Source organism: Thermobia domestica, chromosome 6 (genome assembly GCF_964235325.1).
Source record: "Thermobia domestica chromosome 6, izTheDome1.hap1.1, whole genome shotgun sequence".
NCBI lineage: Eukaryota > Metazoa > Arthropoda > Insecta > Zygentoma > Lepismatidae > Thermobia > Thermobia domestica.
In genome coordinates this window covers 42413152-42440271 of record NC_137459.1, presented here as the reverse complement: position 1 = coordinate 42440271, position 27120 = coordinate 42413152, and the positions used below count along the sequence as shown (strand labels likewise).

Genomic DNA, 27120 nt, shown 5'->3' with positions numbered 1-27120 from the left:
TATAATAAAAATTGTTATCCAAAACTGAAATTTGTGTTGTTATTTCATTTATATTTGAATATATGTATTTATTGTGTGTTTTTCTAAGAGGAGTATTGGATTGTTACATAAGAGTGTTAGTCAACTTGAATCTGGAGAAGCGTTGAGGTCCTTCGACAATATTTCCGTCTTCTAGGGAGTTACTGGGTGGAGCTCAGAATTAATTTATTTATATTTTATTTTTATTCTGAATTCTTTCCGGTCCTAGCCTGGGGGGGGGGGAAGGAGCGTTACATCATGCGCTTCTGCTGTTCAGTCAAAGTGTGAGGCACTCAACGAGATGAAATCTTTCTGAGCCGAAGATGATCATGAAGAATTTTTGTTACTGCTGGCGATCCAATGATCACTATAGATTAAATGTCCTTGAAAGTTGTTCGAGGATTTTCTCGAATCATTTGTTCCACAGCGGCAATGTTTTCATCTGACACAGCTGTTGCCGGACGTCCAGCTCTCTCTTCATCTTTAAGCGATGTCCGGCCTCTTCTGAATTCACCAAACCACCGAAAATTTGTAGCACTGGAAGGAGCAAGATCTCCAAATGCTCCCTGCAAACGGTCAAGGCTTTGTGTCTCGTTCAAACCACTTTTGAAATCATAAAGGGCCATTGCCTGAAAATGTTCCCTTTCGTGCTGCATTCTAGACAGCCGAATACTGCTCACATCAACAAACAAGTGAAGGCGATACGGCCACGCCGATAAGCGAGGCGAGTTGAAACTTGCTTCGCTTCTTCGCTCTGGATACCACTACCGAACGCAATTGTTGGAATTCAAATACTGTGCCACAACAATGCGTATCTCAAAACTTTCGTAGTGACCCTCGTACTAGGTCAAGAATGAGATTATCAGAAGTACTTCCAATGTATCTTAAATAAAGAATAATGATTAATATAAAAAAAACTAAAACCACCAAAGTATAAACATGCAAACACATAGCAAAGTAATAGTTACTTGTTTAAACGGCAGATTGGGTTGTCATGAACCATCTGCAAATTCACTTTGGGTCCAATGAGGTCAGGAATATTGTCCAACCCATATTTTATCATCGTTAGCCTGAAAAAAAAGAAAGATGTAGATTATGAAAAATCATATTCTGAACAGCATAACAGTAAGAGAGTTAAAACTTTTAATGAAAATATGTCACATTTACATAAAGCAAAAATCTGTGAATAGCAAACATTAATGCAGTTAAAATTAGCTTTGCTTGGTATGAGCAATGTACTCATAAATACATGCATATTTGGAAATTGAATATAAAAGGTCTTGCATTAAGAGAGGATATTCACTATGCTATCTGCACTTTTAAAGCAACAAAGAATAAAGAATAAAAATAAAAAAGTGAGTTATTCAATACCTAAAAAATAATACTAAATGAACCAATAACTTGGACTAACCTTCCTATGCGTTTATCAGTTAATAATTACCAAAATTTTTAATCGAAATGAAATCTTTGAGTTTTACGTACCATGGTTATGCCGGTTAGGCTAAAGGAGGCGGTGATGATCAGAAATGAATGAAATGGTGGAGTGAAAAAAGTAGTAGGAAACGGGAGAACCTCGAGAAAACCCACAGGCACGATGTTTGTCCACCACAAACTCCAAATGGCGCGAGCTGGGATCGAACCAGGGACCCGAAGCACCGGAGGTGAACGCTCTAACACTGAGCCACCGTGCCCTCTAAGTTTTCAATCGAAAGTCCCGTCTTCCTCAGTGGTAGAACGTTCATATCTGGTGCAAGGAGTCTCTGGTTTGACCCTTGCCCACGCGAATTTGTAGTGGACAACATCGTGTCCGTGGGTTTTCTCCGGATTCTCCCTTTCCTCCCGAATTCTCATTCTATCAATTATGTCTCTATTCAGGTTAATTATTTCACCTGTCGCCTATAGCCTAAAGAGCAGGAACATGGAACGTACAATTAGAAATTGCATTCCATCTACAATCGATTGAGAAATTTGAATTGAAGAAATAGGTTGAGCAATCTTGGTAACAGCCATCGTTTTTCACTTCTCGAATAAATTGAGTTCCTTGGGCTGAATAAAGTATTAAAGAAAAGATTGATAATTTTGTATGTAATACATACAGGGTGTTACAGAAATGTCTCACAATAGGGACAGATTCCTCACATAAAAAAAAAGAAAAAAGTTCATATATACCTCTACTCAAAAGTGGATAGTTTCGGAGTTATAAGGTGCCGAAATCGTGAAAAAAGTGAAATTTAGATGTTCATAGCTCCATTACTATGGGAGCTTTCGTAGTCGGGTCAAGATATCACTGAGGAACTGGTATGTGAACTAACCAAATACCCATGTTTAAGAATGGCTCAGTACTTGCACAACAATTTTTAGAGAGATGGGTGGAGTGTGATCTAGTACTCCCAAACAGCCTCTCTAAAAATGATTGTGCAAGTACCGGAGATTCTGAAAGATGGATATTCGTATAGTTCACATACTAGTTCCTCAGTGATGTCTTGAACCAACTACAATTGGTCCGATAGTAGTGGAATTATGGACCTTTAAAGTTCATTTTTTTACACTTTCGGCTCTCTAAAACTATGTAACTACAGTATGTACTTGCGGCCAAAGGTCCATATGAACTTTTTTTTCTTATTTTGATGTGAGGAACCTATTTCTAAGATATTGTGACAATTTTTGTGACACCCTGTATACAACATATTGAATAAATGAATACACAATGGCATTGCAATATTTGTACTTAAAATCAGGATTTAAAGAGTGCGTTCAAAGTAAAATATTACTGGAGGTCCCAAAGTCAGAGTTAATATTTCGACAGAGGGAAGAGGGCTGCAAAGTTTGTTTCACCATCATTGCCGATATGACTCCTCTGTTGTCGAACTCGGGGCCGCGGTGGCTCAGTGGTGCTTGGGGTCCCGGGTTCTATCCCAGTCCCCGCCAAGTGAACTTTATGGTGGACAAACACCGTGTGCATGGGTTTCCTCGGGATTCTCCCGTTTCCTCCCACTTTCTTCATTCCACCATTTCATTCATTACTCTTCATCACTGTCTCTTTTAGCCTAACCGGCATAATCGTGGGATGTAAAACTCAAAGATTTCATTTTCATTTTTTCTGTTGTCGAACTCTATAATCGCCACTGGGCGTCAGTCACAGAAAGTTGGGAACTACTGCCTTAAAAATAGGGCTACTTGCGCACGAAATTTTGTTCAGATACGGCCAGTAGTTACCGAGAAATACTCTCTCTCTCTCTCTCTCTCTCTCTCACACACACACACACACACATAAATCTATATATAAAAATGAAAGTCATTATGTTTGTGACCTAATAACTCTTGAACCATAGGACCAATCTCCATCAAATTTTCATCACAGACGAGGCTCGGATCTGGAAATGTTTTTGTCATTTTTACTTCGAAAGTGAAAGTAATTGTTTTTGTGACTAAATAACTCTTAAACTATCCGACCGATCAAGATCAATTTTCCCACGTAGATGACGTTCAGGCCTAGGATGGCTTTTGTCATTTGATATTGAAGATGTAACTTAGGGGAAAGGTAGGAGAGAGATATTAAAAATGATCAACAATGACCGATAATTTCCGGGGTCGCTGAGATGAATAGTGACACTTCCGATACCGGTTAAATCTAAATTTAGCCTCGCAACTTGGAGGAGGGGGATATATATATATATATATATATATATATATATATATATATATATATATATATATATATATATATATATATAATCGAAAATGATAGATGTTAGTGTCGAATTCATACTTTTTGGGATTGCTTAGACGAACAGTGACACTTCCGATGCAGTTTAAATCCAGATTAAGCTCTATATACCCAAAATGAAACGTATTCTTCCCTAATAAAGAACGGGTATTCTGCTAGTATTATATATATACCCCTTCAGTGAAACTATAAGCTTCTCTATGCTTAAGACCTATATTCGTTCGTCTAGGTATAACTTCCTTGAAGTTTAAATTTAAGCCAATGTTAACATCTTAATTTTATTATAATTTTCGTGTTCTATCGGTTGATGATTTTAAGTCTGTATTTCACCAATTTCAGAAATGAAATGAAATGAATTCTCTTAGTTTTACGTCCCACGGTTATGCCGGATAGGCTAAAGAAGACGGTGATGATGAGAAATGAATGAAATGGTGGAATGAAGAAAGTGGGAGGAAACGGGAGAGCCCCGAAAAAACCCACGAGCACGGTGTTTGTCCACCACGAAGTCCACACGGCGCGAGCTGGGATCGAACCAAGGACCCCAGGCACCGGAAGTGAACGCTCTACCACTGAGCCACCGCGCCCCCTTACCGATTTCAGAGATGCTTTATATCGTTGTTCTTATATACTAAAACAATCCGGATTTATTTAATTGTTTGTAGTAAAAATGATCGTATTTCATTTTAGTTTAGTTTAGCGTCTTGTTCAGCAGTGAGGCTATATGAGACGTGGACCTACTGATTAACGTGGAATCCGAACCACATGTGCTCCCGCCGGGAATTGAACCCTGGTCTCCCACGCCAAAGGCGCGTACGCTAACCGCTTAGCCACGAGCGGGCTCAATGATCGTATTTCCAACATATATTAGGTCTATCTTTTTATTAAACAAATGCTATTTTACAGAAATTTTTCGTTAAGAACATAACATTTTTTCATGACGGTTCGAGTTATTCGAATTTCTGCATATCTGCATTGCATCCAGAGGACATTAATCCAGATAACTGCAGTTTCACTTGAACAACTTACTCGTTTAATATAATTCTGTATAACTGGCAAACGCAAGATACTGGCAAAATTTATTAGAGGTAATGACGGATGACGACCGGGACACACCCTTGCATTCTATTGGGCGCTGAATTTGGTAGAATTAGGTTAAGGTTCACGACGTCGCGATCACTATAATACTTTCGGTAGGAAATACAATTTGTAGGTGACGGCAATAAAGTATTCTGCTTACAGCTACGAGTGGATTAAAAATATTTTTTTTTCTATCACGCATATGAACATAAACAAGCAAACGAGAGTATGAGTATGAGTAGGAGTAAGGGGGATTAATGGGGACGTCAGCAACGAGGCTATATATCCCCGTTTCGACTAACAACGGTACTCAGTACTGCAAGATAAAAAGGAAAACAAGCTAAAACGAATACAGTTCAAATAAACGAAAGTGCTGCTAAATGAAAAGGAAAAGCAAACAGAAGGAAAATTAGAAGATAAAAGAATAAATAAGTTAAAATATATAACGATAACAATATAGAGAACAAAATATAAAAGATGAGAGATAATATAAAAATTTAGCAGCAATAAAACAAGCACAACAGACTAAAACAGCTCAGAGAACGTGAGCAACTCCACAATCAGAAACGAACTTAAGTACCCGTCTAAACAAGCAAACGAGAATACAGAAAATATATGCAAGTACCTTTCAAGAAACAGTCCCCATGCAATCACATTGACGTTCCTTAGAACTCCCGTAGGAAATAACATCTCAGGTCGAAACACACCGGAATTGCCTACTTCTACCCACTTTTTAAGTCCTGCGTGATAACTAAAGATTTCCATACTCGGTTCTGTGTAAGCATTATAAGCTGGTTTGAAATGCAATTGTGTAATACCCAGCTTTTTGAAAAATTCGTGTATAGTACCTGAAAAGAAAGAAAACACAAGGATTTACATTGTATTCTCTACAAAATAGAATCCTTATTACAGTAGGGATATTTAGAAATAATGTAACAGCACAGGAAGGTTACATATTGTTATTATATATTTTCTTTTCTCTCTACAAAATAATAAAAAATCAAATGTCAAGTGTCAAGAATAAATACATTAGAGCTATTATTGTTATTAAAGATTACTTATTAATAGAACTTCGATATCTCGACAAATTTATGCAGAAACATCAACAAATATTTTAACTGAGCAAATTTGTAAAGTTCATCAGCAATTATTAAAATTTCTTGACTAACCTAACTTCAAATATATTCACATACTTTATACCGACTTAAGTATTATTATGATTTCAAAAAAAGAAAAAGAAAAGAAAAATAAAAAAGAAAATAGTTTAACCATAAAATGGTTATATTAACATATTTTCAGTTGTTTTCCCAATTTAGGGTTAATCAATTTCCACATAACGCAGTAAAATTATGCGTTTAAAACAGTTAAATGGTCATGTTAAAGAGTAACAAAACTTGCTCTCAGAAGCCCCATATCTTTTGTTCGTATTAAAATTGAAACAAAGGGTCTATTCTTCTTTCCTTTAAAAACTTCCTTGGAAGCTAATAAATCAAATAAGATATCCACATAGTTCAGGCACGTAGAGAATCTATAAGGTAAGCAATTATTCATGTATTCTTAAACGTGGATACAGGGTCCAGAAGAGAAACCTGACGGTTTTCAAATTGAAATTGTGATTGGACTGATTACTCAATTATAAAAATAACCAAGAAAGTTCTGTCGCTTTTTATGGAGGCCTGTGTTCCATTGGCCCTCACACCGTGAGTTGAATGCGAATGGAGATAAGGAGAAAGTCAGTTGTTGGTGCGGTATATCCAACATACTACCTGGTTGTGGCAGCTCAGTCAACGCCACCTGGATACAGGCGGCGTTGGCTCAGTTGCCGTGAACTTGCGTAAGGACAGAGTGAACATCGGACCTCCACAGACAGTCATAAAACGTGTATGTTGTACAAGTTCAAACTGAAGTCAAACGTCGCTGCAGCGGGGCGGAAGATATGCCAGGCCGTTGGTGGGGGTGTCGTGATTACGCGGAGAGTGCACCGATAGTTTAACAAGTTTAAGCAAGGTGACGAAACAATCGAAGACGCGCCACGTACCAGAAGACTAATACATGTACAAAATGAAGATCTTCAGGCAGCAATTGAGGCGAACTGTGGCCAGACATGTGAGGAACAGGGACTACAATTCAGTGTGAGTAGAGAAACTATTCAACATCACCGCCATCAACTTGGGAAGCACTACAAGTTGAGTCAACGGCCCTACATGATTTGATTCCGTGGAGAAAGGAAACGCGAGGAGAAACCTCTGTTTCTTTGTTGTCTCGTCTGAAGAAGAAGCCATTTCTGGACTGAGTGAGACATGTGATGAGAAGTAGGTCCTGTGCGAAGCTCCACGGCGCGTCATCATTTTTTAGCATCCCATGAAGTGGTTCCAAAAACACTGAAACCAGCACTGCACCAGAAGAAGGTCCTCCTGTCTGTTTGATGAACTGCTCGTGGCATCGTGCGTCGGGAACTGCTACCAGCTAGTCAGAGCATCAATGCAACTGTGTACTGTCAGCATTTGAGTCGTGTTGAAAAAGAAACTCAAAAGTCTGGAGTCAGCAAAGAGGTCCTTCTGTTACAGGACAGCACTAAGCCCCTTGTGGCTAGGATGACACGGAACACCGTTTTACTTCTTGGGTGGGAAACACTGTTGCATCCGTCATGCTTCCTGGACATTGCGCCTTCCGATTATCACCTCTTCCATTCCTTAAACAATCACCTTAGAGGACGTCAGTTCAAATCCGTAGTAGAGATGCAAAATGCACTTGATATCTTCTTCGCTTTACTGCCCACCAAGTTCTACCACTATGGAGTCCATGGCCTCCCAGAACGTTTGCAGAAGATTGTGGATGCTGATGGGGACCCTTTCTGATCTTCCAGGTACGTCTTAGGTGACATATCGATATTTGAAAATGGTGGGTGAAAAAGCGACAGAACTTTCTTGGCTACCCTTATATTTCAAATATAAAAAGTATGTGCCACCGTACTAAACATCCTCACTCCAATTCTTCAACCCTTTATTTGACATTGTTGCTTACAAGCAACATCACATTCTGTTGTGTTATCCGCACGAATTATAACTTCAGTGGTAATTTAATTGGCATTATTGTTTTCATACAATATTCATATACATGATTTGAGGATCACTTGTTTAGATATTCCTAATATTCGTCAACAGGCGACAGTCAAATTTAGTATTGTAGAAGCTTTATCTCCTACGTTCCTCTTCGATTCCCGGCGGGAGCTCATGTGGTTCGGATTCCACGTTAATAAGTAGGTCCACGTCTCATATAGCCTCGCTGCTGAAAAGGGACGTTAAACTCAAAATCAACTCAACTGAACTCCTACGTTCCTCGAAAGTTCATTTTTTTATTTGTGATTTCTTGCTCTGTAGGAAGATATTTCAACAAAACTGTTGCTAATTACTGAGAGTATTCTTATAATACTTGACCATAATAGGGCAATGCTGTTCAGTAGCTACACATAAGACCTATTTTATGGCAATGTTGCTTTGAAATAAACATCCTGTATTTTGTAACTAAAGTACAAAAATACTTTAAATATTATGAAACAGTGATCAGGAAGCCATGGTTCAACCATAAAAGCAAACTAAATATTTTAATGGTAATGTTATCAATGTTTGCCAATTAAAGGGTTAAACTAAATCATATTGTGTTGCCGTTACTAATGGAACATTCTCTTATGAAATAAGAACAAAATTATAAGACAATTTCGGAAAACTTCGCCCAAAAAAAGTCTCCCTAAAAGTAAACTATCACTTGTAGATTTTTCCGCGGGAAATTACCTGTTCCATATGTTAGGGATATTAGTGAAATTTTTGTATATAAAATAACAAAATTGCTTAAGTTGATTTCACAAAACTATTAAAAAAGGCTCACCTAACCCTTTTTGATATTCTTATACAAGTTATTTACAAAAAAAGAAGAAAAAAAATACAAGAATATGAATGAAATATTTATTTACGAAATATCAACAAAATCGCCTGAGTTATTTTTGAGAAAATCGTCCGGAAAGAACTCACTTCCAAAAATAAACTATTCCTCGTACATTTTTCATTACAAATGTGTTACGGTATACTGTCTGGTTATTAATGTAATATGAATAAAATTTCTTGCGTCGTTATTGAAAAGAATGTCCGAAAAATACCCCTAACAGTAAATTTACTCCCTTAGGATCCTTCTCAGAAAAATGACTTATACCACAATATGGGGATGTTTTTGAATATTGAGTTTTGAAATATAAACAAAATCGTTAGAGGTGTTTTGAGAAAACAGCAAATTTTGATTTTCAGTAAACTATTCTTATTATTAGGGTTAGGAAGAGAATTTGAATCCCCCCCTGGAGAATCACGTAAAAACCTCAAGTTTAAAATTTAGTCTCGGTAAGTTGAACTGTATGGCCTTTAGAACAGTGGACACCACAACGAACGGACAGATGGACAAACGTCGATGTATTCTTTTCGGTATGTATGCTCTATGAAGCCCGTAAATGTGTTGAAATCGAGAATTCGATTTCTTTCAAGACCACCAAACTTTCTTATCTCCTGTCGTTGCTCAAAAGTAAAAGAGAACAGGGAGTTATTTATTGTTACCAGTATGCATTTCATCAGTGATTTAATATTCATCGGAATCACAGTATTCCAAGCAACAATACTATACTGTTTCGAGCTGCGAAATATCGTGAAGCAATCTGCACCGTAAAGAGATCTTATGACAACTCCAGAGAATATTGAATGTATGAATCGTTCTATCCTGCGAAGTCCACGGTGGTCTGCATTAAAACATGGCCCTGGTAACCACTCTATATGCATAAAATTGCACACAAATCTAATTTCCACCCAAACAAAAGTTATTGTGGTGCAACAATTAAGTGTCATGGATACAAGAATTCTCAATTTTCGTTGCAATGACATGTTGAATATTCTTAAGGCGCAAGTTCTCAATAATCTACTCATGTAGAGCGAAGCTAATTTCCGTCTTTGGTTACATCAATACCCCAACTACTGTTCTTAGTCATTGCGGTCGACGTCTTTGAACAACTGTTACATAGTGAAGCAATTTCAGCATACTTCCAGCAGGTTGAAGCAACTGCTTACACTGTAATGCACCAGTGGATGCTATGGAACTTTTTAGAATTTGAGTGATCTCCGGAGGGAACGTTTAACGGAATCCCGAATACCTAGACCTCAACGCTTATGATTACTTCCTGTAGGGGTACCTACAAAGTAAGGTACCAAAAAACAGGATAAGGATAAGCAAGTCACGCCAAGTTTTCAGTTACAGCTCCGTGAACGATTTGATAATGGGGGTAATCATCTGGGAAATGTATTTTTTAAAAACGAAAGTAGCTATATGTTTCATAAGTAATTGTTGTAAGCGAAACTCTATAAGTTATAATCAATTCGGATATAAAAGTTCATATGTGAGGTATTCAGTCTAGTCATAGTTTTAATTTGAAACTAGGCAGATTTCTCTGCAGGATTCTACATTTAAAACTTACTATTTATCAAAAGACATGACAAAATTAGAAAGTATATCAAAACATCGAAAGAATCAATAATATTTGATTTGTTTAAGATTACCAACTCTTTTCAACACTAAGCTCATATGACGCACAGTACAGTGAGATATGTAACCACATGCATCACAATCAAGAAACATACTCACAGAAGAGACAATTATTTGACTTCAACTAAGCAAGGGATTACCATGCAGAATAACTTACCTATTAGATCTCCCAGAGTCAATCTATAGTCAGCAATCACTCCTTCAATCTGATGAAACTCTGTCAGGTGCGTCGCATCTAAAGTTTCATTTCGGAATACTCTATCGATGCTAAAATACTTCACAGGACAAAATTCCTTCAAGAAAAGGAAAGAAAGAACATTATACAAGTTTTTGTTTCGTGAACTCTTCTACTTGCTCTTTACAAATACACTAAATTTTTGCTTAAAAAACAACGTGCATGATACTTACCTTTAAACGATACAAGATAGCCACTAAAAGAACGAAACAGATTCATGATTATAACTCTTAACTCACCAATGCGTCTAAATACTTATTAATAGCAAACTTTCCAATGGAAATCCCACCTTCGTCAGTTGGTTATTTTCTACAGAAACACAAATTGCTGTTTTAATCATATCTCATTATAATTCTAATACATTATTTTTTCCAGTTCTTTTTTCTGAGTTACTGTTCTGAAGTTACGTAGAAAGAAGTTTTTCTATACATTGGCTTTCGTCAAATATGAGTTGAGCTAATTTTTGATGATCCGAAAAGTTCCCTATAGTTACTCTAAAAAAGACAAACTACATCAGTACATCTGTATATTACTAATAAAACTAAAACAAGATTCGTGATTTTCACATGTGGAGTGAATCATCGCATTAATAGGACCACTGCTTAAAGAATCTTCACATAACGAAAAGTTTCAAGAACAACTCATCTGTTATTTCGTACTTACTCGTAAAAGTGACAAATCATTTATATACTAACAGCTTCAATAATTATCTCTGTACATGAAAGAAGAAATCCTGAGTGAGTGACTGATTAACGTCCAGGCCAAGCCACTTAAGCCAGAAACTTAAAAAAGTTTTACGTCCCACGGTTATGCCGGCTAGGCTAAAGGAGACGGTGATGATGAGAGATGAATGAAATAGTGGAATGAAGAAAGTGGGAAGAAACAGGAGAACCCCGAGAAAACCCACGCACACGGTGTTTGTCCACAACAAAGTTCACTTGGCGGGAGAAATTTGGACAGTACATAGGACTTCTGATATAAGACACCAGAAAAAAAATGGAAATTCTACGCAGAATGGAGGAAGTAGAGATCGCAATTATTATAGTAAACTGTCCGTATCTAGGAATCTTTGAAGGCTAAATTTCATGTCTCTAGCCAGCTGGGATCGAACCAAGGACCCCAGGCACCAGATGTGAACGCCCTACCAGTGAGCCATCGCAGCCCCTTTTTAACATCATAGAAGGAGGTTGTAAAGTCACTTAAAAATGTGTTTGAAATGAATTATCTATCAATTACTAAACTATGAAATTATTACAAGTTGTGTCAAAACATTATTTTAGTTTAGCAAAAGAGGTTACCTAAATCAAGTGTTGAAGTATTCTTCATCATCTTCAATGAACGATGTTACAACATCGAAGAAACTGCTAGTGTCAAGCGAATTATGGCTGACGCTTTAAAACGGAAGCTATGAGATGCAATAAGAACAGCAATATGTGTTTATGATGAAAATATCACTGACGAATGTGAAACGTTGTCATAGAAAATTTCACTATTAATAAATATTTGGACGCACTCCTGAGCTCAAGATGATAATGGAAAATAGCCTGCTTACCTTTTGAGCCAAATTATACAACATTCGCGCGCTAACAGCGGTTGTGCGCGTCCTCAATAAATTTTTCTTTGCCTCTTCTATCTTCCAGTCATAGCCATATCCCTGAGACCCATAGCCACCTTCACTATGAACTTTCTTCACCCGTTCCAGATAATCCGGGGGAAAACTACTAGCAAACTGAGGTTCTGTAAAATAAGATAAAACTAATTACAGCAATTTCATATTCAAGAAACAGTTTGAGAAGTTAAAATACCAATTACACGTCGGGAGAAAAATTATATAAACATAACAGAAGGTTGACCCGTCTTTATGTGTCTGATTTTAACGTCTCACCTATCTTACGAAAAACCAAGAGACCACCGTCGATTCCTTCGATATGAGCACCACGTGTTTTGACAACAGACCTGCACTATATCTCTCATTGTAGAAGGCTCCACTGAAGTACACCATCGGGAATCTTGAGTCACTCGTCCTGACAGGTTTTCCAGAAGCCACGGACAGTGGTGACACGATGAGATGTAAGTGCTCTTTTCAATAGGCCAAACACGCAAAAATCCATGGGACTGGCATCGTTCATCTTCATTACTATGTCCTGGAAACGAGTAGCCTGGATGCCGATGTCTGTTGTTATCTGTTGCAGAAAACTGTGAAAAACGGAATGTATGTGATGAGGCCTTATCCCATGTGCATATGGACTTCATTTATCGCATTTCCATACAAACTGGGCAGATGTAATGTATAAATTAGTGTGAGGGTATGTTGCTGATAAAATGCGGATCTGGTTTGCAGTTTTCACGCACCTGTCGAATCGTTAATTTGCCTTCATAGCAGCATCCCGAGACAACCAGAAATCCCTTCGAGAAACTTGCTTTGCACTGACGAATGAAGTCAAGATGGGTTTTTGCGTCTCGTGAGGTGCACGAATTTTGCCACAATCTGATAGCTAAATAAATGCTTTGCTGAATGTGGAACAAACGTCCATTTTTCTCTGGATATATGACGTTCGTAGAGGCACCTGCAGTGAGTCTTTCTCTCCCACCGATAGGCCGAAGTAAGGCCACGTCCATGACTTTTAAACACCAATTGGAGCTTTAATTTGGCACGTTAGTTGCGGTTCACAGTTGACTGTGCCACGTGCAATCGTCTTGCCACCACATGTTGGGTAGGAGGGTTTTCCTGCAGGTTTATTCGACGCTACACCCGAGCTACAGGTGGAATCACCGCAGTACACAGTCATTTTCTACTCCCGTTACTGAGTGAACGAAATGCTGGAACGTCGTGGTGTTGTTCACCCCAATGCATATCCATTTTCCCTGCACTGTTTTTGAATCTGTGTCACGGAACATTTGGCGTAGAAAAATGCTATTACGTAACCTTCCTAAAAACCGGTTCTTCTTAGGACCCATGATGCACAAACCACATACACGCGAATTTGTTGCGATACTTGAGGCCTTTGGCTTTCTCCTGCTATTTGAATTTATTCGGATCGGTCGTATCTGTGAGCAAGGATGAGGTTTAAAATCGGACACATATAGACGAATCAACCTTCTGTTAATGATAAATAGGAAAAACAACCGATTTGTTCACACTATATCCTCTATAGGTACTAATACCGACACTGTGTTGTCCAAGTACAACAGGAATTAAGACGCAGTGTGCGTTCTGAGTGGCCGAGCACCGACCTCAAGAGTGAGGATGTTTGGTTGGTCAAAAGGCACACTGGGCAGTCTAATAATTAGTGCACTAGCACGGTAAGCTAAAATTCGTTGCTCTACTGATCCTAACGCTCCAGGTAAACATCTTCTCTTTCAATTTCATTACGTACGCATATTTATAATGATATGGAAGTATAGCACTTACTTCACCATGTCTGAGAACTGAATATTTTATAAAAGAAGAGACTCTGAGATAAGATGCTAAGTAAGTTGCAAGGGGCACGGAAAAACATTTTCTTAAAAAAGCAAATCGGTGGACGCACTCTAGTTCCAACGACTTGTTTATAGTTATTAACAACAAAAATGCTTTACTAAAACGTTTAATAATATTTGCAATAACTGTTCTGAAAACGTAGTAGATTTCGAGGAATAAAATCATTATTTAAAATTTCATAATAAACTAAAACCGCATTAAAACTACTCTGGTATATATTACATTTGTTAAGGTCGCTTAAATTCGAGAGAGAGAACTTACAACACTATCCACAAATTTCTCATTTCAAAAAAATCTGACAAGACAGAATAATAAAAAATGACGGGGATTCTGTAAATAATGATATTAAGTCAACATTATACTTAAAGCAGCCGTTTAGCTTTAATTTTTTAAATTAAACTCTCTGAAGCTCGGAATAAAATATCTCTCCAACAGAGAACAACATGTAAAGAAGTTTTGTATTGTGTCATGGTGTATGGTATTTTTTCTTTCCTGCCAGAGTGCATTTAGGCAACCAGTAAAACCTATATCAAGATGCATAACTTCCAGGTACTTGTGAAGATGTTACGAGTAGGCAACTAAAACGGCATTTGGGACATGGTGGTTGCATAACATACAGTTGTCGAAAAAATTGCAGTAGCAGTTTGAAATCAATAAAGGCAGCCAACCCTAAACAGAACACAGCACTAACAAGTACTGGAAGTATAAACGCACTTTCCTTAATTGTAGAATCCAGTACGGCGAAACGAAAACTGTACTTGAACAAGTTATAAGAAGTAAAAAAAAAAAAAAAATGCAGAAGTTTAATTTTTCTCCAGAACAACTGACTTCTTTAATCGAAAAAAAACTCCGTCCCACAAAAACCAGCTTGATTTTAAAAACCAACTTGACGTTGAGATAACTCGGGCATTTTATTTTATTATACGGCGTTACTTTTAACGGAAGGAGTTCATTATTGGGAACTTTCCAGCACAAAAATAACACAAACCATATCTGTAGGGAAATCTTTCAAACATATATATATATTTGTAAATGTCCCTGCCAACTTGACGTCATATACATTTTCAATGAAAAGGAAGAAGCAAGTAACTGTCGTTGGCTGGCATGGCCAAAGTTTAAGGTATTAGACTGACCATCACAAACTCATCTGTTGCGGATTCGAATCCCGCTTATGGTATGGGTGGTATATATTGTCTTTTCACCGTTCATTATATTATCACATCTCATTTCTTTTAGTTCCCTCTACACCAATGGATAAAAATGTGGGACGTAAACGTAAAAAATTAATTAATTAATTATTTTCATACTATAATAGGAAACTACTAGATGATGTTAGATTTTCTTACTCGATACGAAGAATGTGTCGTGAGCATCACGAGCTCGGTGCTGTTGAGGCTGGAACAAAGCGTCAAAGTTCCAGAAAAAACTCTCAATAAAATTATTGGTAGGCATCTCAGTGAATCTAGAAGAAGATCAAATTGGGTAGTACAAAGAACGAAAAAGGCATTTGAAGTATTATTACATTATACTGAAAAACTATCTTCTTAAAAACATATAAGTAATAAGAAATTATTACAAATTTTTCATTGATTCAATAGTATAAAACTACATTTGAAGGGTAAGGGAAAAAAGAAGGAACGTCACAAAATTGAATTTTCGAGAAAACGGTGTTTTAATATTGAAAACTGCGTAAAAAGAATAGGGTTAGTCAAATTTTTTGCCCCTTTTTACATGGATATTTCTACATCTACTCATGCATGGCATATACAGTCAAATAGTACCAAGAGTCACCAACAGATAGGGCAAAGCACCCGAAAAAGCCCGCACATGGACATTACTTGTTTTTTCCCTTACCCTTCATTTTAGGTTGCAAAATATACACAGTTTCTTCCATAAAGCTCCAACTACTTACTTACAAGCTTCCTACTAATAAATACAAACAAGAAACTTTTTATCTTCAAGGAAATGATTTCGATTCAAAAGAAAACAACTTTTGCTACAATTTCTACAAGAAATTGCGTATCTCAAGATAGTAATTGTATAATTCACCTTTAATCACATTTGAATTGATCTAATTTCGAGTTTAGTGTCTCTTTCAGCAGTGAGGTTATATAAGACGTGGATCAACAGCTTCATGTGGAATCCAAAACAACATGAACTCCGGTCTTCCACGGTAAAGACGTGTATACTAACCGTTTAGCCATGAGGGGAGTCCCCTTTAATCAGAGAGCAGCGGAGTACTTGTTGCAACTGTTGCCAGCACCAGGAAATATAAATAAACGATGCATAGATCGACATATCTGTAATTTGTAAACAGTAAAGAAATAGTTTCAACTCAGTTAAATTCTAATAAAACTTTCGCCAAGCTGCAAATCATTTCATATTAGTCACGACAGCCACTGCATAATGGTGAGTCTCACCGCATCGTTGCTTGTGCCACCTATTCCTCCCAAGCTGTTGATCGAAGGCTGAATAACAGGCGATGCTGTATCTCACACATCGAACAGATTTCATCATTGCGAACACTAATGAGCTCAACGTAAAAAGCTTACCGTCTGTAGAAAGTTCTATGTCAAGTTCCGAATATATGAATTACGATCCGTTCAAAGAAAAAGCGCAAGCCTGGAAAGTCAGATTTGCCGAAGACTTCCGAAGAGACATAAAGGAACTCGTTGTCTGCTCTTGTAACAACGACCGTAAATGGAAAATAGAAAAGAAAATCAGGAAGCAATTTACTAGGGTCACCAGTGAAAAACAAGCTCAAAATTGGCGTATATAGTTTGACGTGTCAAATACCAACTTATTTGGAACTGTTTTGCACACCAAACATTGGTGCAATATTGTCCAGTAGTTGTATAAAATGCCTTAATTTGGGAGATTTATGGAAAATAAGGCAAATCAGAAGATTCAATGTAACTTTGAAATGTAATCAAAATGGCATGAAAATAGAATAGTTCTGGGTAGACCACAAAGTACTCTATCGTGTAACACTTAGAACGTTTCACTGCGTTATCCTAATTCTCCCTACCTTTCCCTGTTAATGAACTAATCTGTGTTGTTGATACATACCCCATTTTCAAAGAACACGTTCTGAAATAATTTATGACGTCATGTTCTTAATGTACTGACTAAGAATAGAGACCTTTAAAAGATTGACTTATTCACTCAGTAGTATTTAGCACTTATTACAAAATTACGCATAAAAGTTTCAGTCTTACCATTGGTTTCTGTGTTTAAAAAAGAAATCGGAACGGAACGGAATTAAATCAACACGAGAATGGGGAAACAAGATATGTCACTTCTTGGCCATTTTCTGATTTTTTACACCGGTAGTTGGTCACACTCAGACCTATATGCTGGAAACAGTATATAAATGATTTTTCATCAGTGAACTGGAAGTATTTAAATTGAACTCATAAGGTTGAAATTTGACTGCCTCTACACATAATGTTTTGCCATCATCGTATAGATATGTAAGGCTTTAAGGGTAGTAGGGCAAACTCGACATCGAGTCTTTCTTTTTTCTATTTAACCAAACTAATAATAATAATAATAAAATAACAATAACAACAACAACAACAACAACAATAATAATAATAATAATAATAATAATAATAATAATAATAATAATAATAATAATAATAATAATAATAATAATAATATAGAAGAATGTTACGTTAAGTTCGCTCTTACTACCCGGAACGCTTCATATATATTTCTAACAACGTCTCTCTTGCAAGATATGTTGAATTTGAAAGGGGCAATATACTTAAAGAATCATCATTAGGAATTTAGATTTCCTTGAGGAAAGAAAGAAGAAGAACTTGATTTTGATAAAATAGTAAATACTCACCCCATCTCCAAGAATATTTCACGGAATTCTTGACGCACTTTCAACAATGGATGCAAATGTCCTCCAGTCGGTGGGATTCCTAACGCGTCAAAATTATATTTCTTGAAAGTCCTAGTTTTCCACGAACCATCAGCTATCATATCAGGAGTTAAATCCGTATCAGGTTTCGTGATAGTTGTGGTGAATTCATCACCCCGGGACAAAATATAGCTTTTAAGTAACCTGGAATAAAAACAATCAACAGCTGAAATTATATAAAGGGAAACAAACATTTTATTTCTATCATAGTATACATTTAATTGTAATAAAAACAGAAAAAAACAAATTCTTAATTCCGTCATTGGAAGAAAGAGACCTAACGTCCATTTTAGAGAAAAGCGATTTCGTAATTTTAATTTTCTTATTATATAATCATATAATCCTGAATTCCAAGATGATGCGCCGCCCACCTGGAAGCCTAACAAGCTGCTTTTCTGTTATTTATTTTTAGTTTCCTTTCTACTTCTTCCTTTCCCTACTTACTAAAGTGATTCTCGAGAAAGTCCTAGCGTGAGTGATTATGTTGTTATGTTCCCTCTACTTTTGGGTGAATATCGCGTGTCCATAAAATTATCTTTACAACTTAAGACTTTAATAAATTTAAAATTATACTAGATAATAAACGGCTTCAACGTGTGAAAAGATATTTTATTTTTATTTATTTTTTATTTTCCAGGTGACACAGATTTGCCGAAAAATGTGGACGCTACACGAGAAAGGTCAGTGTGTAGCCTGTTTCATAGAGACGAAGTCCGAGACAAGAGTGCAACGGAACTTTCGGACACAGTATCGAAAGAGAACCAACGCCCCGACCAACTATTTGGGTTTGGCAGATGGAAACAGGTAGTGCTCTCCATAAACAGGGGGGCGGGTTACACATCTGTTTCAGACGCCAACGTAGACAAGTTATGGCAGGCGTTTGCAAGGAGTCTGACAAAATCAGTGCGTACGGCGCTCAGTGTGTTGGAAATGTCATGATCAACAGTGCAGGAAGTCTTGCATAAGAGATTACATCTTTATGCCTACAAGGTGCAACTGCTTCAGGCACTAAAACCTACAATGGAACTTCTGCTCGAACCGATTGCAGTGGATACGCTAGCCAAGACTGTCGTAAACAATGATCTTTTGGAACAGATTTGTCTCTCCGATGAGTCAACTTTTCATAGATCCGACAGACTGAATCTTCATAACGATCTATATGGGGATCAGAGCATTTTCATGTTACACGTGAAATGGAAAGAAACAGTCCCAAGGTCAATGTGTCATGATGGGGACTTAGGCACAATTGCATCATTGGTCCATTCCTTTTCAGCGAGTCTACTGTCAACAGTGATGCACATCTAAAATACTATAGTGTTTAATTCTATGATTATGATACGATGAATATCGAATGAATAGAAACAATGTTACAAGAGACTGAAAATCTGACTTTTTTCAAGAGCTCTTATTTCGAAAAACTGCTAGATAAGTACATCAACCAATAACAGAGATGGTTTTCTCTAGCTGTAACACCATAATGACAATTACAGCAATTCGATATCGCAAACCGTTCTGGAGGTATGGTAAACACTGTAACGTTGGCAACACTGTTCAAAATTATGTAATACCGATAACTTGTAATTACACCCGACAAGAACTATTGTTGAGATGTTATAGAAGCAAAGGGAAGCAGTAACAGTTTTTAAAAGACCTTACAAATAGGACATTTTAACCAATATAGCAATTCTCACAATTGTTCATATCTCCTGAATGGTCTGGGATAACGAATTACTGTAAACGGCTTGATAATCTTTATGTATACCCAAGCCATCTACATAATTGAATGTGATACTTATTTAAGCACTTTTTCGAAATAAATGTCAAATTTTGAAGAATGTCATTTTTTTTAAATCGTTGTTACTTTGTTTCTACTTGCTCAAAATTTTGATTTGATGACCGTAGTGCTCAACACTATAGTACTTTATATATGCGTTGCCCTGTCCGTCTCACTTGCATTATTACTGCTGTAAAAAGCCTTAATATTTAAGTATTTCTCTGTGTTCGCGATACTTCATTGTTTCGTACAAACCACTTCTGTGAAGATTCCTACTCTTAAATGTGATGGTTCACATCAATGATAACTGACTTTCTTGTGAGGAAAATGTAATACTTCAGGTCCTTCCTTTTGTTTAGAGAAATTTATTTTATTTCTTTCTTCTACATTTGATGATTGTTTCTTAGTACTGTATTATCTAGAACAGCATGAGTACAATATCTGTTATAAAAAAAGTTATAACTCTCATAATGTCACTTTTGTTACCAAAAAGTCACATCATTACTTACTACGAATGTATCTCCTGAATTTGCTCCACCATTACTTATACATTTTCTTAAAATGTAAAGTTGCTGCAGGTACTTTTCCTTAACTCTCAGCATTATTCAAAATTAATCAAATCTTTATATTTTAGTGCCTTGCAGTTATCCATAGTATATAGATGTAAGGGTGGATAATAAATGCATTGTGGAAGAGCTGGTAGAATGAGATAGTAAAAGTTAACGGAGAAACCCCAAAAAATCTAAGGACACAATGTTCTTCTAGTTATATAACCAGTGATCGAACCACAATTCTTTCGCACCACACGTTAGGATTAGGATTAGAATTTAGATTTCTGGGCTTTCGGTATCTATGGTCATGTTAGTCCGTTACGTATGAGGGATGATGTCTCTCGGCGATCACATTATCCGAGGAAAGGGAAGGAAGAAAACAGCCTGGGACCTGTATGTTAAGTACCATCCCAGCATTTGCCTGGTGTGAATGCGTAAAAACCATGGCTGTGCATATTTTGGAACTAAATTTTAGGTTCCAAAATATGCAAAGTTTCCTCCGTAAAGTTCCAACTACGTACTAACAAGCTCCCTACTAATGAACACAATCCAAAATAGCTTTCTTTATTCAAGGAAATGTTTTGAATTCAAAATAAAATAACTGTTGCCATAAATTCTAAAACAAATTACGTATCTCAAGTTAGTAATTTAATCATTCACCTTTAATTAGATTTGAATATATTTCATTTCGGGTTTAGCGTCTCTTTCAGCATCCTGGTTATGAGACTTGAATCGAGAGCTTAACGTGGAATCCGAACAACAGGAGCTCTAGCCGGGAATCGAACCGAGGTCTTCCACGAAAAGATGTGTACGCTAATCGCTTATCCACGAAGGAGGCCACCTTCAATGAGAGAGCAGTGGAGTACACCTTACAATTGTTATCAGTACCAGAAAATATAAATAAACGATGCATAAAAATTTTTCTGTATTTCTTTCTTTTCTAAACAATATAGAAATAATTTGAGCTCAGTTAATTTCTAATAAACTTTACGACAAGGCTAGAAGATAGCTTCGTGATTGCAAATCATTCCGCAGCCACTGCATAATAGTAAATCTCACCGCATCGTTGCCTGTGGTACCTCCTCCTCCCACGCTGCTCAACGAAGACTGAATAAGAGGATATGTTGTATCTCAGACATTGGACTTAACAAACTTCACCATGTCGAACAATAATGAGCTTAACGTAGAAAGCTTACCGTGTGTAGAAAAAAGTTATATGTCAAGCTCTGAATATATTAATTACGACCCGTGAGAAGAAAAACGCGAGCCTGGAAAGTCAGCTTTGCCGAAGACTTCCGAAAGAGACGAACAGGAGCTCATTGTCTGCTCTCGTAACAACGACCGTAAATGGAAAACAGAAAATAAAATCAGAAATCTATTTACTTGGGTCACCAGCGAAAAACAAGTTCAAAATTGGTTTATGCAGTTTGATGTGTCAAATACCAATTTATTTGTAACTGCTTTGTACACTAAACATTGATGCAATATTGTCCAGTACAGGATGATCCGGAAGTGGGCGTAGCCCCTCCCTTTAGTTTCAAAAGTATAGTGTTAGTTATGGTGAATGTGTACACAGTTACCTTGAAGTCTCAGGAGTCTTAAGAGTCATAAACATCGGTATGATCAACATCCATGTCGTAACAGCTGAATTCTGCGCCAACTTCTCGCAGATGTTTTGAGGAGATACTCCAGAGTCACGAGGGTGAAGTCGTGTTCCACAGGTGCTCGTAATTCCTGCGTTGTGCGATATCGAGTGTTTCTTACTTGTTGCTTTATGAAACCCCAGAGAGCATGTCGTCAGATCAGGACTTCGTGGAGGCCAGGTAAAGGAAACTGGTAAAGATGCACAACCTCTTCCAATCCAGCGGCCAGGAAACGTCTGATTCAGGTAAATGCACACGTGAATCGCGAAGTGCGCTGGTGCTCGATTCTGCTGTATCACAACAGTGTCTTTGATACCATTTTCTTCCAGTTGCGGCATCAACTGCTCATTAAGCATCTCCAGGTAAAACTTAAAATCGTCAGAAAACATCAATTAGACGTACGCCCACTTCCGGACCACCTTGTAGTTGAAATGTCCATTGCATAAAGTTTACTTGAACTAACTTTCAAGAAGTTGGTTTACCAAAATCTCCTTTACACATTTGCCCTGTCTGTGAGTGTGTAAATCAAGAATCAAGAATCAACAAAAAAAAATCAAGAATCAATTGATAGATCAGCATGAATTTTGACCGGGATGTAGAGGATCAAATCAGTTTGGAATCAGTTTGTTGAAGGAGATGATCCATCCACTTAACGCTGATCACTATAGAGGATAAACGTTAATAGATAGCGAGGAACAATTTCCTGTAATCTGTTAAGCATCCCAAAAGTCCTCCACTCTCTATTGAGACCAGAAGTGATCAAAATCCACAACTTCCTGTTTCCATTTTGATCTACACAGAGAAACAACGGTAAATGATTATGAAAAACGTTTTATCTTTCTTTGAACAATTTAACGTCCTAGGAACAGGTACAATCTCCTCTCTTAGTCCTCTGTTCAATCCGTAAATGACACAAATTACAACTTCTGGTTCTAACGTTGATTACTATACAGCAGAAACGATAATAGATAGCGAAAAGCGATTTTCTGCAAACAATTAAGCGTCCGAAGGATGCATTCCATCTCCACACTAATTGCTCTACTAAAATCGGAAGTCATAAAAATCTACTACCACTTCCGGTTTCAATTGTAATTGACAAAATATCACGCCACACAAACCAAACTCCTTCACGTGGTATACTCCAGACATTATTACTTATTTGTACAATGTGCTTAACATCGACAATCAAATTCTATGAATAATGGCTAGGCCAATATTTACTACAGGGAGGTACAGCATACCCGAAAATACAATATACTGAAAGTTAGAAACACCGAGAAACAAAACAAAATAAAGGTGAAAGCTATACAATAATTAATAATGGACATTCAACGGGCTCACATTTCCATGCATAATCGTACCAATCACTGTAAATATAATACTTTAACGAACATAAAATATGCCGACTTACAATATACGAAATACTAGCCTCTTCTTGTACTGGTCCTTCAATTTGGAATCTACTTGATGAGCATTCTTGTTGGTTATGTGTTGCATATCTGTCTGAACCTGATCTGTGAAGGTGGAATGGTCGGAGGCAAACGGTGGCTACAAAGACATATAATGTTGTTATTATACAAGCTGGAACTGATGAGTAAATTTATATATTACACGATCACGGGAAAAACAATTCTTTCACAACCTTTAAATTGATACTGTGGAAAGTTAAAATAAGACTCACTTAATTTATTAAGAAAGAAAATATAGTATACTGCTTCGAGATTCAATATCTATATTGGTATGTTGCTTTCATTGAGGTGTGGATCTACAACTTAACATGTAATCCGAATCACATGAGCCTCTATTTAGAATGTTAACTATATAGCCACGAGATACTGTCCCTAGTAGCAGAGACAATTTGCAAGCCACTTGCTGTAAACTTGCATTGGAAGTCGGTCAAGCTTGCATCCGGCTTGATTGGAAAGTGTACAAGTATCCGCAACCTGGATTCCAGTAACAAAATTATATGGGGGCAACCTTGCATACAGTGTTTCGTTCAAGCTTGACGCAAGTGCTTTACGCTGGCGGCAAGTCAATAGCCAATGAACGGCCAGTGATGCTATGACGCTCTACGAGGATCTAAAGTATCGTTTGCAAGTACAACAAGAGGCAGGTTATATGAAAGCGTGCGTTGAAAGGGCAAGCGTAGAAAGCCAAAATCCAATCACGCGCCAACTGGCCGAAAGCTTTCTTGCTACGGGATGAAGCTGAAATATGCAATAAATAATTTCTATAAACAAACAAATGCAGGGAAGATTAATTTCCATTGGAGTAATCATTTTGTCAACAATAGCACTGAGAAAGACGATTTATGTTTGAACTAAATCAATGGTTTATTAATTACCTCAATATTCTTACCGCAAATTGCTCTATATGTCTGTTGAAAAATTTGACCTAAACATAAAATAGTAAACAAATTATTGATGTATATTATACTAATATTTTGTATATGAATTAGTTATGCAAAACGGTCTTCAGTTACTAAAATGGCAAAATTTGAGTTAACATCGGATTTTTGTTCTTATTGGATACACCTATGTTTCTATGCACAAAGAGCTTACGTTCCACTTGTCTAACATTTTATAAACAGATGCCAACTTCGATTACTCTAGGCAGCATGGGCTTGAGTCAGTGACTAAAAAGCCCTTTCTGTATGGAGATTAATATTTGTTTTATATGTTAGTGGCTATAGCTACTGATTTCGTCCCATTCGCTTGGTAGAGGTGCAACGTCTGGAACCTGGCAGAAAACGTCTTAACCCTGCGTTAGGCGCGTATGATTTTGTTGCACGATTAGGCGCGTGGGTTACAGGTGTCACCCACCTATTAAAACATACTGCTGCATAAATAATTTATTTTTTACAAACTGTAGACAGGGAACAGAAGTATGCTACTGCCGCCACATCAAACACCAACAATTAACGTTCAGCTACTGCAATGTGCGACTCCGAACACCAACACACAGTGTTGCCAGCGTGAGACAAAAATCACTGGGGGACACCTGTCACCCACGCGCCTAATCTAGGGTTAACACAGTTTTGTCTTAAAAACATCAACAAAATAAATAACTAAATAAAATTACATGAATACAGGACTTCGTCTATAATTTAAATGTAAGAAGGGCTTTAGTCCACAGTGGAAAACATTTTTTTAACCGTGGAAATGGGCATAAAAATGGATTTCCTATGCAGCATTCGATTAATGTATTTGTTATCTACGCAAAAAAGGGTTCATTTTTATTTTATAGTTTCATAACTGCAATGTTTTTCTGATTTTTCTCAAAACTATGTTTGTTTGAGGGAAGCACTTTTTGCATTAACTGGTTCATATACAGAGCATAATATTTAAAATTAACTGAGTATTTTATGTATTCAAGAAGTACGTACTTTTCCAGATTTACATATCAGGTTGTCTAACAAGTATTGAGACTTGGGAAGTCAAAATTGAGAATACATTTAATGTGAATTAAAAATAACTTTATGGCACTACATGTGAAAGATTTTTTTTTGATGAGTTGTCATTTTTCCGGCAGCACCATACTCCCATCGTTATATAACTTCTGTGGTTTCTGGTCAAAAAAATTGCAACACATAGTTTCCACAGTTTTCTTCTGAAAGCAACTTAACACCATTCAGGAAATTCTGCAGAGACCGAAACAAATGATAGTCTGAAGGTGCCAGGTCCGGGCTATGTGTTAAATGTATTATGTCTACTCAACTTATCTCTATTGCTGACGGGTTATTAAATTAGTATGTGGTCTAGCGTTGTCAGTATGGTAGACGAAACCCTTTCTTTCGATCACTTCCGGACGTTTCTTTTGAATTGCTAGATGTACTCGCGTTAGTTGTCGACTGCACAGGTCTGATTTTATCATTCTGTCTGGCGGCATCAGTTCGTGATGCACGATGCCCTTCCAATTCCAACAAACGCACAACATAACCTTCCTTGGTGTCAGTATGAGCTTTGCCTCAGACCATGAACCTTCTTTCCGCTTCAAATGCTATCTTTTTTCCACACTGTTGTTTACTTTTCGTCACTCGTGATCAAACGCTTGAGAAATGGTTTGAGTTCGTTACGTTTCAAGTATAAATCCGCAGACAGAAATTCGATCTTTTAAATATTTTTGAGTCAACCCATGTATGACCCAAAAGTTGATTTTATTTTTGTAGCCAGCTTTCTTCAAACTGTTTAACACTGTTTAGTAATGGATTTTAAGATGACTGGCGACGTCACGACTGCTTACATACCAGTCTTTCTCGATTTTAGCTAGAATATCATCCACGTTTGCTGTAATTAATCGCCTCCTGCAAGGATCACCCAGAACACCGAAATTTAAAGAATGAAAGCGAATGAATTACCTTTTGGCTTTTGCTTTTGATAATGTGTCCTTTCTCCATAAATAGAACAGATTTCTCCACAAGTCTGCACAGTATTTGCGACTTTCTTGAAATAAAATTATAAAATATAGCGCAGTTTTGTTGAAAGTTCATCCATCTTCATGGTGCAATGTGTTATATTTAATTATTAGAATACCAACACCTTTTACACATCTAATAGTTTCAAACGTCATTAGTTGAATGACTTTACGCCTGATACACTGCGACTCATATACCCTGAGATTTGAGACACTAAAGTCATCTCGTGTGCTAAAGTCTCACAAACTTTTCAGACTACCGATTAACCGAACATAATGCATACATATATATCGTCGTTATCGTTAGCTCAGTGGAGAAATAAAGGTTAGCCAACAGAGGAGCGTTAACACGATCTACTGAAAATGACCTCGCGAGCAACTAGTAGCTCGCAATCGACAGTTTGACGGTCACTGGTTGAGATGTATGCTGTGCGTCTGGTGGAGGGTACATTGAATATTTGTGAAAGTTAAATGAAAATGTTGTATTCCTAAACGTATTTCAAATTTTATCCCAGGTATTATGTGTATACGTGTAAAAAAACAGCCTTGCAAAATCACACGATTCTTTCTGAAACTCTAGATCAACTTATTTTGGAACCACTAATTTTAGAACATCTGTCAACTTTCATAGAATTTAACTCATATTTCACCATATTTTTCGTCCATATACGAGTGATTCTTTATTTTAAAGAAAAG

At 37.0% G+C, this 27120-nt stretch overlaps 1 protein-coding gene across 1 annotated transcript in view; it reads right to left on the bottom strand.

The window, feature by feature from the left end:
* Positions 1-982: 982 nt before the first annotated feature.
* LOC145687164 (phenylalanine--tRNA ligase alpha subunit-like) overlaps positions 983-27120 on the bottom strand; it is a 127505-nt gene continuing 101367 nt past the window's right edge. Inside the window, exons 10-17 of the mRNA XM_081760626.1 lie at positions 23693-23741; positions 23423-23471; positions 17966-18187; positions 15459-15574; positions 12184-12368; positions 10554-10689; positions 5448-5670; positions 983-1088 (exon numbers count right to left, since the gene is read on the bottom strand). Coding sequence (XP_081616752.1) covers positions 983-1088; positions 5448-5670; positions 10554-10689; positions 12184-12368; positions 15459-15574; positions 17966-18187; positions 23423-23471; positions 23693-23741 — 1086 coding nt within the window. The remainder of the gene's footprint in view (positions 1089-5447; positions 5671-10553; positions 10690-12183; positions 12369-15458; positions 15575-17965; positions 18188-23422; positions 23472-23692; positions 23742-27120) is intronic.